The sequence below is a fragment of the Austrofundulus limnaeus genome, unplaced genomic scaffold (genome assembly GCF_001266775.1).
Source record: "Austrofundulus limnaeus strain Quisiro unplaced genomic scaffold, Austrofundulus_limnaeus-1.0 Scaffold236, whole genome shotgun sequence".
In the NCBI taxonomy this organism is placed as follows: domain Eukaryota; kingdom Metazoa; phylum Chordata; class Actinopteri; order Cyprinodontiformes; family Rivulidae; genus Austrofundulus; species Austrofundulus limnaeus.
Window position 1 is genome coordinate 778,953 of NW_013952638.1, and position 12,867 is coordinate 791,819.

General features: G+C 38.5%; 3 protein-coding genes and 1 long non-coding RNA gene across 5 annotated transcripts in view; 1 reads left to right on the plus strand and 3 right to left on the minus strand.

Moving 5' to 3' along the window:
* The window catches only part of LOC106525651 (dimethylaniline monooxygenase [N-oxide-forming] 5), a 17,290-nt gene extending 16,482 nt beyond the window's left edge, over positions 1–808 (minus strand). The window contains exon 1 of the mRNA XM_014019954.1: positions 716–808. The gene's annotated coding sequence lies outside the window, so the exon portion shown is untranslated. The remainder of the gene's footprint in view (positions 1–715) is intronic.
* Positions 809–3,449: 2,641 nt separating this feature from the next.
* Positions 3,450–4,258, minus strand: LOC106525654 (uncharacterized). Its single transcript, XR_001311145.1, has 2 exons — positions 4,218–4,258; positions 3,450–4,093 (listed from the first exon to the last, which is right to left on the minus strand). It is a non-coding gene; the product is annotated as an uncharacterized LOC106525654 (long non-coding RNA).
* Positions 4,259–5,386: 1,128 nt separating this feature from the next.
* Positions 5,387–11,739, minus strand: LOC106525650 (dimethylaniline monooxygenase [N-oxide-forming] 5). 2 transcript variants are annotated; one of them, XM_014019952.1, is made up of 11 exons: positions 11,610–11,739; positions 9,180–9,318; positions 8,787–8,975; positions 8,530–8,695; positions 7,839–7,981; positions 7,553–7,752; positions 6,710–6,845; positions 6,409–6,628; positions 6,231–6,303; positions 5,896–6,148; positions 5,387–5,805 (listed from the first exon to the last, which is right to left on the minus strand). In XM_014019952.1, the coding sequence occupies exons 2-11, from the start codon at positions 9,309–9,311 to the stop codon at positions 5,656–5,658; spliced, it is 1,662 nt and encodes a 553-aa protein (XP_013875406.1). In that variant the 5' UTR covers positions 9,312–9,318; positions 11,610–11,739; the 3' UTR covers positions 5,387–5,655. The 2 variants fall into 2 exon arrangements, with proteins under 2 accessions (XP_013875406.1, XP_013875407.1); XM_014019953.1 differs by lacking the exon at positions 11,610–11,739 and adding an exon at positions 9,737–9,840.
* Positions 10,038–12,867, plus strand: part of LOC106525652 (beta-galactosidase-1-like protein 2) — a gene marked incomplete at its 3' end in the record, with an annotated part of 20,226 nt that continues 17,396 nt past the window's right edge. The window contains 1 exon segment of the mRNA XM_014019955.1: positions 10,038–10,062.

A 12,867-nucleotide genomic window follows, 5' to 3' on the forward strand; every position in this document is an offset into this window, starting at 1 on the left:
CCTTCATCCCCCTCCTCCCTGAATGGATTTACTGAGTTGAATCCAAGCAACCAGTTGAGTRTGTTGCAACCTTCTTTATAACTCTGCTTCTTCTGGTTTCCGGTGCCAGAATGTAAGCTGTGTTTTACTTTTTTCTCTCTCCCTCTCTCTTTTTTTAATCCAAGAACATGGTGTCCACACTGCAGGAATAAAAACATCACTCCCAGATAAATGTTTCATGAAGAGGATAAAGAACGATATGAAGAAATCAGGATTTGTTTTACATTTCCCACAAGAATCGAGAACTTTTTCCTTTTTCAACTCAACTTTTGCAAAAAAAAATCACTTTGATGCATTTTTTTAAATCACAAAATAATCCAAACAAATGCCACAGCAAAGTGAAACAAAAAAAGTGAATATAGTGCACAACAATGCATTTTCCTGCAAACTTACAAAAGTTTAATAAAGTTAGTTTTTGGTCAGTATTTCTAAAGCAGTCTAATTTCTCTCTTTTCTTTGATCAAGCATCAAGGTAGGAATAAAAAAAATAGTAATAAAAAAAATTCTAATTGCATTTTTGAACTTTTAAATCTAGTGCAAAAGACCAATAAAAGAAACTGTGCTCTCATGTCAGTTCAAATCACAGCCGAACAACAAGCTTGTGTTTAGTTCTACACTAAGACAGAAATAGATTCGGTGCAGCAGATCAGATTACAGAGAAACCAGCTTTTCTTACCTCGTGTGCTTCTTAGTCTGAGTCTGGAAAGAAGGACGACAGGCATCAGAGCTCTGGCTTTTATACTAAGACGGAGACCCATGGCATACTTCTATTCCCCTCAGAGACCATAAACTGCTGATGGTATAGGTGGAGTTTGTTTCTATCCAATAGAAAAAATATGTAGAATTCATGCATACTCATACACTTATACAACTGATTTAATGAAAGGACTTTTTTTAATAGACGTTTAAATTAATGATTAGGGCTTTGTTGTACATGGGGGCAGTCTCTTGTGAGCTGATGAAAGTGCAAACAATCACTCAAGCGCGCTTAGTATCTTATCTTAAACCTCCATTAACTCAGCCGCTGTCGCTTTGGTGGTGATTGGGCTGAGAAATGCACCGATTTATTATAAAAACAATCAGCCACGTCGCTTTGGAGCTCGGAAAGTCAGCTGTGCGAACAGTAGGGCACTCCCTGACCTGGAGGTGTGTCGATGTATTGGTTTGTTTGTCTGTTAGCAGAATATCTTCTGATCCAGTGGAGGGATTTGGATGAAACTTACAGAAATAAGTCATCTGATGTGCAGCTACAGCTCATTAACTTTTTGGTTAAGTCCAATCAAGGGTGATCACAACAGTTAATGCAGATGAGAAAACAAAGAAACAGCTATAATTCAGCCAGGTTTTAAAAAAGCAAACTAAAATTTGCTGTGGTATTAGCTGAGGATCATTCACCACACATATTCAGAGCAAAACTGTGGTTTCTCAGCATGTTATTTGAGTTTAAACTCTGGCATGAAGAGCATCGGGGGACATGCATTCCTTCTAGGAATKCTGGGAAAGTTAATTTGATGCAGATGGTTTGAAAAAGCATGGAGCATGGAGTTGATCTTGCATTGGGTGGATAGTAGCTAAAGCAGGATGTAAAACGAGTTAAATAAATCCAACAGAGTGCATCAATAAGACAAGAATTATGAGGATCAACGTGTCCTCTGCAGTCTAATGGCCAGAACTCTGCAGTTTTCACTCATTTACAGGCCAGCGGTCACTCTTTCAGAGATGAGGATGTTCTCATTCTTGATAGAGAGGAACATTGGTTTGAGAGAGGAGTAAAATAAGCCATTTTTGTGAAGAAAGACCGTCCATCATTAAACAGAGGTGGAGGCCTCTGTTTTCAGTTGTCCCCCTCCTACAGCGCTGCTATTGCCAGTATCACTCCACCCCCTGTTAACAATAAGTGTTAATTAGGTGTCAACGATAGCCATGTGATGTGAGTATCAGTCACATGGAGGCAGGGCTTAAAAGCCTGAATTTTGCCTGAAACTCTCAGACTGAAGAAGTCTCTTGGAGGAGAGACGAAACGTTTCATTAGAGAAGAACTCGTCCAGAAGACCTATACAATTTTTTTTCTTTTTGTCCTCTGCAGCTGTWTTATTTTCATTTAACACACTTTAATAATTTTGACTAAAAAATTATTTTATTTAAACTCCGCTTGATTTGCCTCCAAACACAGGATCAGTTTTGTGTGAACTTTTTTGCTCTTACCTACAGTAAAAAACAATCAATAGACTGGTTAATGTGTTCAAAGATTGGTTAATGTGTTCAAACTCATCTAACTTACCTTTTCGCCTAGACGTGTTTACTCAGAGTTTCTCTTTGATTGCAGAGTCAGTCTGTGTGCTCAGGCAGGACAGTTCTGAGGACTGAAATGGGACTTGGGTCATCGTGTCACCATATCTTTTTTTGGCTTATTTAAAAATCCTAAACTAATGCTTTTTGCATGTTTTTTTGAGCATCAACCATTTTTTAAATCAATTTCAATGTTATGCAGGAACACTGCTGCAACTGTTTTTATGTGAAAATACTGGAATGCCAGAGCTCCAAGTGTTGACTCTTCAGATCTCGGTCTGATTGAGCGTCTCTTTAATGCATTGACACAAGCAAGTCTGGTCTGTGGAGTCCATATCTGTTGATTACGTCTTGTGGAAACTCTTTAGGAGTCAATTCCTGCACAAGGACACCCTGAGCACTGATTTACTTTTGTTGATTAAAAAATCAAAGAGACTGGAGTGCCTTTTGGAACTTATGTAGTATTTTAAGCTGACTTTTTTTTTTTTTTTTTCAAATTTAACATTTGATTTGTCCTTCTGTTGTTTGTTGCCTGTATGCTTCCAAATCCATCTCTGGAGGTGGAGTATATTAAAATTGCTCTAACTTTCAGAATAAACTTTTGTATTTAAAAGCATTTATAACAATCAGGATCGAAATGAGCTTTTATGGAGCAAATGTCTCACAAGTTTTTTTCAACTTTAGCTTTTGGTTTCCCTAAATTTTCAAGGTCATAAAAGTGATTGCTTCACTACGTTTTGACCTCGTCCTGTCGTCACCCCCGAACCACCTGTTTCAGCTTCTCCAGGGGCTCCAAACCTCTCAGCATGGAAATTTTTCACATGGCTCTGGTGATCAATAGGTGGTTTCGTCAGCTCRGCGTGCAGACACGTAGTCCTGAAGCAACGTTTACTTTTACAGATTGTGTCGGCCTCAGTTGAACTCTGACTTCTGTAGTTCCCACAGCGAGGAACTGTCAGGGAGAGGGACAACATGCCACCACAAGAGGGCTCACTCAGATCCAAAATTTTCTTTTTTACAATACACTCATGTTATTTTGTTTCTGATTGTCCCAGAAGAGATTCTGATTGCATGTGAAGAGAAGAAACATTCATCAACACTCAATCAATAAAACACATAAAAAAGATGTACACGCTTTGTTTTAWTATCTGTGATACAAGATATTTAATGCTTGTTAACATGCTGAAATGACTGATGAACATGTCTGATCAGACCAATCAGAACAACATGAAGTCCAAGTGTAACAGAATAACTTTTAATGTCTAGATTCTTATTAGTATTTGTTTGAATCAATGTTGTTAACTTTGTACAAAAGTTTTAGTTTAAAGTACGTGTAAGTCATTATAAAGAGGTAAATGTACTTTATGTATGATTGCACAGGTCATTTTGAGCCACAGTGCAGTGGTGACTGATCTTCTGCTGATACATAATAAAATTCTGCAAAACGTAGTTTTTATGTACCTGGTTATAAACTCATGTATTTTGCATTGTGCCAAAATGTTTAGTTGATAAGTGTACAAAAGTGCATTGATCATTATATTTATACATTTTTTAAAGTAAAGAAAAAGTGTTTACATTACACAATCAGCAAATAGTGTTTTTATTTACAGAAAAAGCAGTTTCGCTGTTTTTCCATCCATTAATTATCTTTACCCACTTCTTCCTTTCCAGGTTGCTGGTGCTCATGTTTAGCAGTCACTGTGTGAGAGGCAGGGTGCACCTTGGACAGGTTGTAAGTCCATCACAGGGACACTGTTAAAAGGGCCTTAAAGGCACAGTGTGTAAGATTTTGTCAATTCTTTTAGCCGAAATTGAGATAATCACTGTCGACAATAATAAAAAAACATGTCTAATTATTGCCGACAAAGACTTTGTTTTATTATTTTTACCTTATAAAAAGCTGTTTATATCTCCATGGTCGCGGGTCTCCAGTACAGGCAGCCGCCATCTTGCACCGCCATCTTGTCTACGAAGGCTCATGAAGGACAAACTGCAGTGGTAGCGTCAAAAACTGTTTTAGTTGTAATACTGTAAATGTAATATTTGTTGTCTGTCATTGTAGCTGGGATAATTTTACTTATTAAAGCTCATAATCTTACCACTTGAAACATCACTAGCCCTGAAGCTGCTGGTAGACATCGCRGTTGGAATTATCAAAGGTTTTTGACACCTGAGAGACACCGTAGCAACTCCTTTGTGTTTGGAAGCGGGGGGTGGGGGTGGGGGGAGGACCAGGGAGGATGATTCAACCACTCATCCACTAGATGTCGCTGAAAACAACAAATCCTACACACTGTGCCTTTAAGGTGGACAATGGGGGATTTAGCCCCCACCCATGTGAGGTATCATGAATAAATGAAAAAGATGAGCTCTCAGCTGATCACTTTATCAGCCAGAAACTGACCACAGACCCACCTGCTGTGTGTCTGCTTGTAAAACCGGCATTCTGCTGCTGCTGAGCAGAACTGGCCCCTGTCTATCCTGCTGGACAGATGAACTTTGGACTGAATTACCCCCAACTTACTCTGGCTTGGATTGTCACTGTATCCCTATATGTCCCCACTGAACATGCTGAGCTTTTCCAGAATCAACAATGTGTTGGAGATTAGATGATGGAGAATGGAGAGAAAGTGTTTTTTAATTAAGTTTTTGTGTGATTTAATAAATGTTTTATTTTTCTGATCAACAGGATTCCCTTTTGAGTTCATGTAAGTTTGTTTATTGGTTATTTAAAAAGTATTTTAGTTATTCTGCTTGTGTCAGTCTACTTTGGTCCAAAACCTCCTAAAGACTGCAACGGTCATGGACAAATTTTAAGTGTTCTTACAAAAAAATAACAACCTCTCTACTAGAAACCAAAACAATAAAGTTCTTTTTACTGGAACCCTAGCCTTGGTCAATCAAGGAATCAAAAATAAAAAATGTGAAGCTAATAATGTTCCTATTCTGACCTTGTTAATGTAGATGTAATTGCCACTTAGTGGTGCATTGTGGGTATTTGTTTTGTTAGAGTGAGTGAATAAAAGAAAATAAGTTTTAGAAATTACCAAGAGCAGTGTCTGATGTCTTTATTCATTTATTTATTTATTGAAGTCTCAGTTTCTCACAAGAGTTCACGTAACTTAAAGAGTGAGTGATACTGCTGTCATGTCATCAATCAATCACCTGTTCATACAGTGATCCCAGGAAGAGTTCCCTGAATTCCAACACAAAGAGGATTAAATCAAACTGGACTGTTCGGCAGATTAAGAATAAGCAGATGTGCTGTTTTTTTTTTTTTTGTATGTTTCAGAGATCTTTTCTCATCAAGGGACCCATGCAGCTCATTTAGACAGTTTGTGGGCGAAGCTTGGACAGCAGGTTGGGTATGGCGTCTGGTTTATGTGTTTGAAAGTAGTAAATAGCGCCTCCTCCAGCCAGAACGGCCAGGCTCAGCTTGAAAAGACGAGCTGCAATGGAAGGCTCTTGCTCAGGCAGCTGGAGAAAAACAAACAAACAAACATTTAAATCGTGTCATATATCAGCTAAAACCGTCATGCAAGAAGTCACTGAGGAACCTGTTCAGACCTTTCTTGTTTTTAGGGGCTGGTACATGCGGTCAAACTGAGTGAAGATTGCTCTTCGGGCCCCGTCCCATTTCCCTGGTCCCATTAAACGGTACTGGAAAGCTGTGACAGGCCCCCAAAGGACCCTCTTGAACAGAGGGTAGTCTGTGAAGAAGAGCCAGAGCAGACTGGGCCGTGCTCCAATCTCTCCAGCTAAACTGTCCATATAAGAAACAAAGTCCACCTGCAGGGGGGTCAGCTTTGACACGATGTAGCTGTGGAAATGATTGCACAAATATTCAGTAAAAAAACAGGAAAGTACAAATTACTTCATGGCTTATGGAAAGGAATATTTACTTTTTCTCCATGTCTTTGGTGTCTTTTTCCACAGCCTTGATCATGGACTGGTTTGAGGGCAACTTTTTGTGTCCTTTGATGAGAAACAATAATGTGACATGCAGATATAATCTGATCATTTCACACTTACAAAGTATCTAAAGTAGAGATGAGAGGCAAGTTAGCCTCTGAGCCTCACCTTTATAGACCCGTGCCACCCAGCGGGCCTGCATCTCTGCTTGAGTCATGATGGCTCCGAGGGAATGAATGAAACCCACAACTGCCAAAGTGGGATGCTCCAAATTTGGGTGGAAAACATGTTTGTATAAACCTACACGGTGTCCGGATTTATACAGAACATCATTTGATAAGTAGGGGAAACCGTAGTTGTACCCTGTGGCAAACACAATCATATCCACCTGTAATGAAGAAGTGGAAAACCTGAGAAGATTGTGCCAGAAATGCATCCTCTTGCAGGTTTGTTAGAGAACAAGTTTTACCTTTTCGACGGTGGTGCCATCTTCGAACTCTACAGTGGAGCCACGGATTTCCTTCACGTTTGGTTTGACGATGACCGAGCCTGACAGGATCTTAAACGGCAAGTCATCGTTGATCACCGGAATCTGACTGAAGAGTCTGTTAAATAACAAACAAAAACCCGAGACATTAGATAAATATTTTAATTATTCTATAAAGTCAAGTTCAAGAGGGTTCGAAAGTTTCAGGAGTAGAAGGCTATTTAGAAAACATAGTGGGCTGACTGAGTGAAAATTTGAAATTTCAAACATCAGTAATGCTTTCTGCTGGCTAAGGCTGGGAGGGTGTTTGAAGAGTTCAAAATCAGCAGTTTTTGAGGACAATTTGTGAGAAATTTGGTTTATTTTGTCTTAAAGATTGTTGTGTTTTATGTGCCGCATCATTTAACGAGTGTTTTTTCACAATTTAGATTTTCATTTGTAGTGTTCCATCTGCAATGAAGTAAGAAGAAATGTGTTTTTTTGATTGGTAATATATTGACAGCCTCTAAGCAAAGAGGGTTAGCCAGAGGGCAGTCTGCCTGCACCAGCTTAGAAAGGAGGAAAATAACATTAAACTACCAGAGTGTAAAAATCTGATATCCAACCTAAAAATATCTTGACCACAATCTTTCCAAATAGGAACTCCCACTTGGCGGGGATGCTCTAGCTTAAATTCAAGACTCGTGAACATTCCTACATCCCAGTACGGATGGACTGCAGCAAAAGAAGTTGGTGTAAATGTGTCTTAATGGAGATTTTACACAGCAGATTTCTTTTGAATCCTATAGAAGTTACTCTATACAGTATTGTCCCAGACAYACTCACCTGTGTTTAGGTTTCAGGCCATACATGGTGTGGTCGTACATGAAGTTGAGTTTATGCTCCCCAATCCAGTTGAAGAAGTTGATGGGCAGCAGCTGGAACAGGATGTGCAAGAAGCGCGTGTTGTACTTCATGTCCACTGGAATGCCATTATCAGAAACCTGACGGATGACCCAAGCACCACGACGAGTGCTCAAATACACCTGCAGGACAACAAGCACATGAAGGAACAACCATACAAACCACTGAGGGACGGAGCATTTCGAAAGACAACAATAGCAACAAGAACCTGCTCTGCAAATCTGCTGCCCTCTACGGCAATGTCCCCTCCGGAGTTACCAATGCCGATGACCACCACCCTCTTCCCGTACATGTCCTCAGGTCCTTTATAGTCCCAACTGTGCAGGTATTTTCCTTCAAAGGTTTCGATTCCTGCAACACAGAATCATTACGCACAATGTGTGTCTGAACTTCACAATTTTAGGGCAGTGGTGAATCTAGGATTTTTCTGAATAAGGGACCACAATATTCTTAGAAGAGCCAAGTATTTATATAACATCTTTGTACACAATACTCTGATTTTGGTAAGATGTATACATTTAACCAGTCACACATGTTCAAACACTTGTAATGTAATTTAAAAAACGTTTCATGTATATTCTCCTTACAAGTTTTATGTGCATTTTTTACTGTACATAGATCAAATGCTCTCAAACGCACAGCAAGTAAGAAAATCCAGCCATTGTTGGTGGAAAGACTTTTCCTGCARGACTGTTCAAATCTTATGAAGTGAAGACAATGTCTGCAAGCTTAACGCATTAGCGCCTCTAGTGTTTGAATATGGAACTTCACCTACCACCATCACTCATGGGCAAAGGACAGATGAGTGACAGGACAGGGCCCCTGTGGCCCCGCCCCTAGAACTGCTGCTGTTTGAAAGTAGAGAAAACAATGTAATTTGAACATATAGAATGCCCAACCTGGGAAGTCTTTGAATGGCAGGTTAGGATAGGTGTAGTGACCAGAGCAGCAGATAACTGCATCGAAGACATGCCTCTCCTCTAGTCCATCTTTATCCTCTGTGACCACCTCCCACTGACCGGTGTGAGAAAAGTCTGGTCTCTGGGTGACGCTCTTCACTGAGGTCTAAGCATAAGATGTATATAAGAGCTTAGCTGTCCATCATTTGATAAATTGCAATAAAAATAATGCATTTGTATCTAAATATTTTTTTAACCTGGAAACGAATGCGTTGGAGTAGCTTGAAGTGATCTGCATACATCCTGAAGTATTTTAGGATTTTAGAGTGGTGCATGTAGTTGGGGTAATCAGCTGGGATGGGGAAGTCACTGAAGCACATCATCTCTTTAGAGATATTAATGGTAAGGGAGCGGTAGATGCTGGCCCTGTTGGGCTCTGATACTTCCTGTAGTGGAGAAAAGGTTTATACATACATACATACACACACACATATATATACACACACACATATATACACACACATATATACACACACACACACATATATATATAAATTCAGTTTTCATTCAGTTTCACATAAATAGCTTGAAAGCATAAACTAGCTTTTTTTGTATTATTATTTTTCAGTTTTATATGAAAAATATCTTGCCTTGAACTTCCACAGTCCACCCATGTCATCACTGCTTTCAAAGCAGGTCGGCTCCAAGCCCTCATCCAGACAGGCCTTAATGCTGGTCAGACCTGAGAGTCCCGCCCCGATCACTGCTACTTTCTGCACCATGATGAAGCTGCAAGAGAATAAAAGTAAAACTGAATTCAGTTGAGTCTTTTACTATATTCAAGTATAGAATTTGAAATTCACAGCTGTTCCAGGCTGTTTGGTAAAATTTATTTAGAAAACCTTATTGTGTTCAGCTAAAAACCCAGCTTGCTTGTCTGGTTAACGGTCATATTTGGTGATCAGTGACTAAGAATACTAGAAAATATATACATAAAGTATAAGAAGGTACATTGGAGAAAAAAAATCACCAAATAACTCACAACTTGACAAACACAATTAAAAAATCCCTCCAGTCATACATGAACAGAGCAAGCACAGAGAATAAGGACCGATCCATATTATCCACAACAGAATATGAACTAAACTAAACATTGGCAATTGGCAACGGCAAACAAAATATGTTTAAATACTAAATTGTATCTTACACTTGAGAAACAAGACCAATGTCCTCCAGAGGATAATAAAATCTATTGCACTGGTTCACAAATTTGGGGTCAGGACCCACAGTGTCATAGTCTGTATTTATTCTCCTTAGTTTTCCTAGTGTTTTCTATGTTCCCCAGTGTGTCTTTGCCCAGCTGCCCCACATTTACCTTGATTGTCACCCTTGTGTTTCTCCTCAGGTGTTTTCTGTTCAGTCATTAGTTTTCTGTGTATTTAAGCCCTGTCCTGTCTCTGTCTTTTGTCGGATCATTGTTTGTTCTGGTTCTCTGTGCTTTGTTCCCCCTGCCTGTGTGATCCTCGTGCCTCTGTAAGTTTGAGCTGGCTTTACAGCAGTTTTTTGTTACTTTAATAAATTTTTGTTCAACTTTTGGAACCTGCCTGCACCCTGGGTCTGTTCATGCCAAATCCTCACACACAGTAGGTTCACAAAACATCAAGGTGGAGTCCTGAAATCCTTTTCTGAATTAATTACATATAAAAATGACTACTAATCTTTTTTCCTTCATTGTTACAAAAGAAGGAGGTTAGTGTACTTAAAAATGGATAAAATTGATAAAATTATCATGATGAATATTATTTCTTAATTTGACTTGATACCAATGTTTATCACCCAAAAATAGTTGGGTGCACAGGTCTCTGCTGTGCTAAAGCATTTGGAAACCATTGGTCGTATATATTCCATGACATTGTTAACTCTTGGTGCCTTACATATTTTTTTAGTATATAAAGTTTATTCATTTCTTAAAAAGTAAAAAAAGCTCATTCTTTAAACAAAAATGCAAATCACAAATAAAATGAAAGACAGCAGGAAGAAGAAAAAGTCTTCTTCTTGAGCATTTTTCGTGAATAAATCACATAAATATTTAAAAAAATTTGAAAGACAACTCGAAAGACACATTGTAAAACAAGACATTTACTGTACAAACATAGCAGCCACCGTTCAGCATGTCCGCCCTGCAGCTGTATGATAATAATCTTTTTCCCAACCTTTTTAGATTGAATATAGCTCTGTTCAGTGAGGCATTTGGGAATGAATGTGGTTTTTGTTCTCTTTTTTTTACATGATAAAGGCCTGAACTCTTAAATTGTTGATACAACAATAATATTCATTTGTATTTTCTTAGTTTGTAGTTTTCTTCACCGAGCTACTTTAGTTTGACCTCATTGCATCTTAGAAGCAGGTGAAAGTTTTAGAATAAATAAATAACCACAAGTGTCAACCCCACTTTGCCTTTTTTTTAAACCAACAGCCCTGTTTTAGTTTCATCTTGAAGTTTATCTGTGTTTTCTTGTCGGGTCTCATATTTTTATTGGCCTGATTCTAAATGATCCAGTGCGGCTTTTAACCCGATGCTCACCTTTGCACCATTTCACTTGATAACCTGAATTACATGATTGACTAACGTTTGCTGTGCATGTTCTGACTGATTGCCCTCAACATAAAGCAATGAATAGATCAGCCAGAGTTTAAAGTACCTTAAAGTATATTCAAACTTTCAGCTCCTAATCTCATGTTCTGTCATAAAATAATCCCAGTTCCTAGGAGTACAATGAGGGAATGAAGGCAACAAAGCAGCACTAAACCTTTTAATGACCTGCTGTAGCACAGCAATATATCACATTGTTATATTTTGATCCTATCATTATCATTATCATTGTGTAAGAAAATCGACTAATCTACAGAAAAAGTCACAACTTTGTCCTTTTTTAAATAATTGCTGAAATATGCATAAATCTTGTTTAGTCATTTTGTAGTTTACAAATGTGAATGTTTGACTGTGCAGACTGAGCATGCTTCAAACTGCAGCCCTCTATCACAAAAAAAAGTGTAAGTATATTCTCTTTCCTTCTTACCTCGACAGTCCAGATGAGCTGATTCTCCGGCTCGCTGGACGAGCATCACCTGAACACGGCCTTTTATAGAAAGAGTTGTTTTTCGTTTATTTATAAACCCCTATTCAATGCAAATGAAGAAAAAAAATGACAGTAACCAAATTGAGCAATGTTTAACTTAATCTGAGATGTTTTACTTTGACTAAAGTCCAGTTTGTGTCCTGATTCGTGTGGGTGGGAGAGAGCTGATCAGTGACTAACAATGACTGCATTCGTCACTCAAGCTGTGCAGGCATGTGGAGCATAAAGGTAAAGTTTAAAAAAATCATAGGTTTTAGTGTTGATTTTTCAACTTAAAGTAATGAAAAAACATTTGCATATGTGCAATCAAAAAGGTGTAGTATCTGCACTTTTACACAAAGATAGACTAAAAAAAATTTATTAATTATTGAACCTGATGCCAGATTCTTAAAAGGTTTTTTTTCTCTTAAGTTAGATTTTTTTTATCCACCCATCCATTTTCTGTACACGCTTCTTCCTTTTCAGGGCTGCATGGGTCACTGGTGCCCATATCCAGCAGTCACAGTGCGAGGGGCGGGGTACACCCTGGACAGGTCGCAAGTCCATCACAGGGCCCTATGAAGCGCCGAAGTGGACAAACGAGACAAACAACCACTCACTCTCTCACTCACACCTAGGGACAATTTATAGTTATCAATTAACCTAACAGTCATGTTTTTGGTCTGTGGGAGGAAGCCAGAGTACCTGGAGAGACCGGGATTTGAACCGGTGACCTTCTTGCTGAGAGGCATCAGCTCTACCAACTGAGCCACCGTGTCACCAATTTTTTATATACAGTACATCTTTATTTCACTATAAAAATTTTCATAAAATAAGAAGAGAAAAATAAAATAAAACAAAAAAGAATAGTAAGTGTCATATTTACATTACAAAAAAAAAAACAGATGTGAGGGAGAATTGCCAAAAAACCCTCAAGGGGCTTGACAAGCGGCAATCTCCAAAAAAGAAATAACAACAATTACATAAATTTAAAAAATCCACACATTACAAAAAATAAAACACTACTCTAAATAAAGCAAAAAAAAAAAAAAGCTTTCAAAAATCAAACCCATAAGGGAAACCAGAGCAACACAAGAGCAACAATCTGATTATTTGCTTAAAAATCTCTTTGGAAACTTCCATGAGAGATCCTGGACGACTGTTCCATATCTTTGACCCTCTGCATAAAACACTGAACTGTGTTTGAGTTGTACGACAG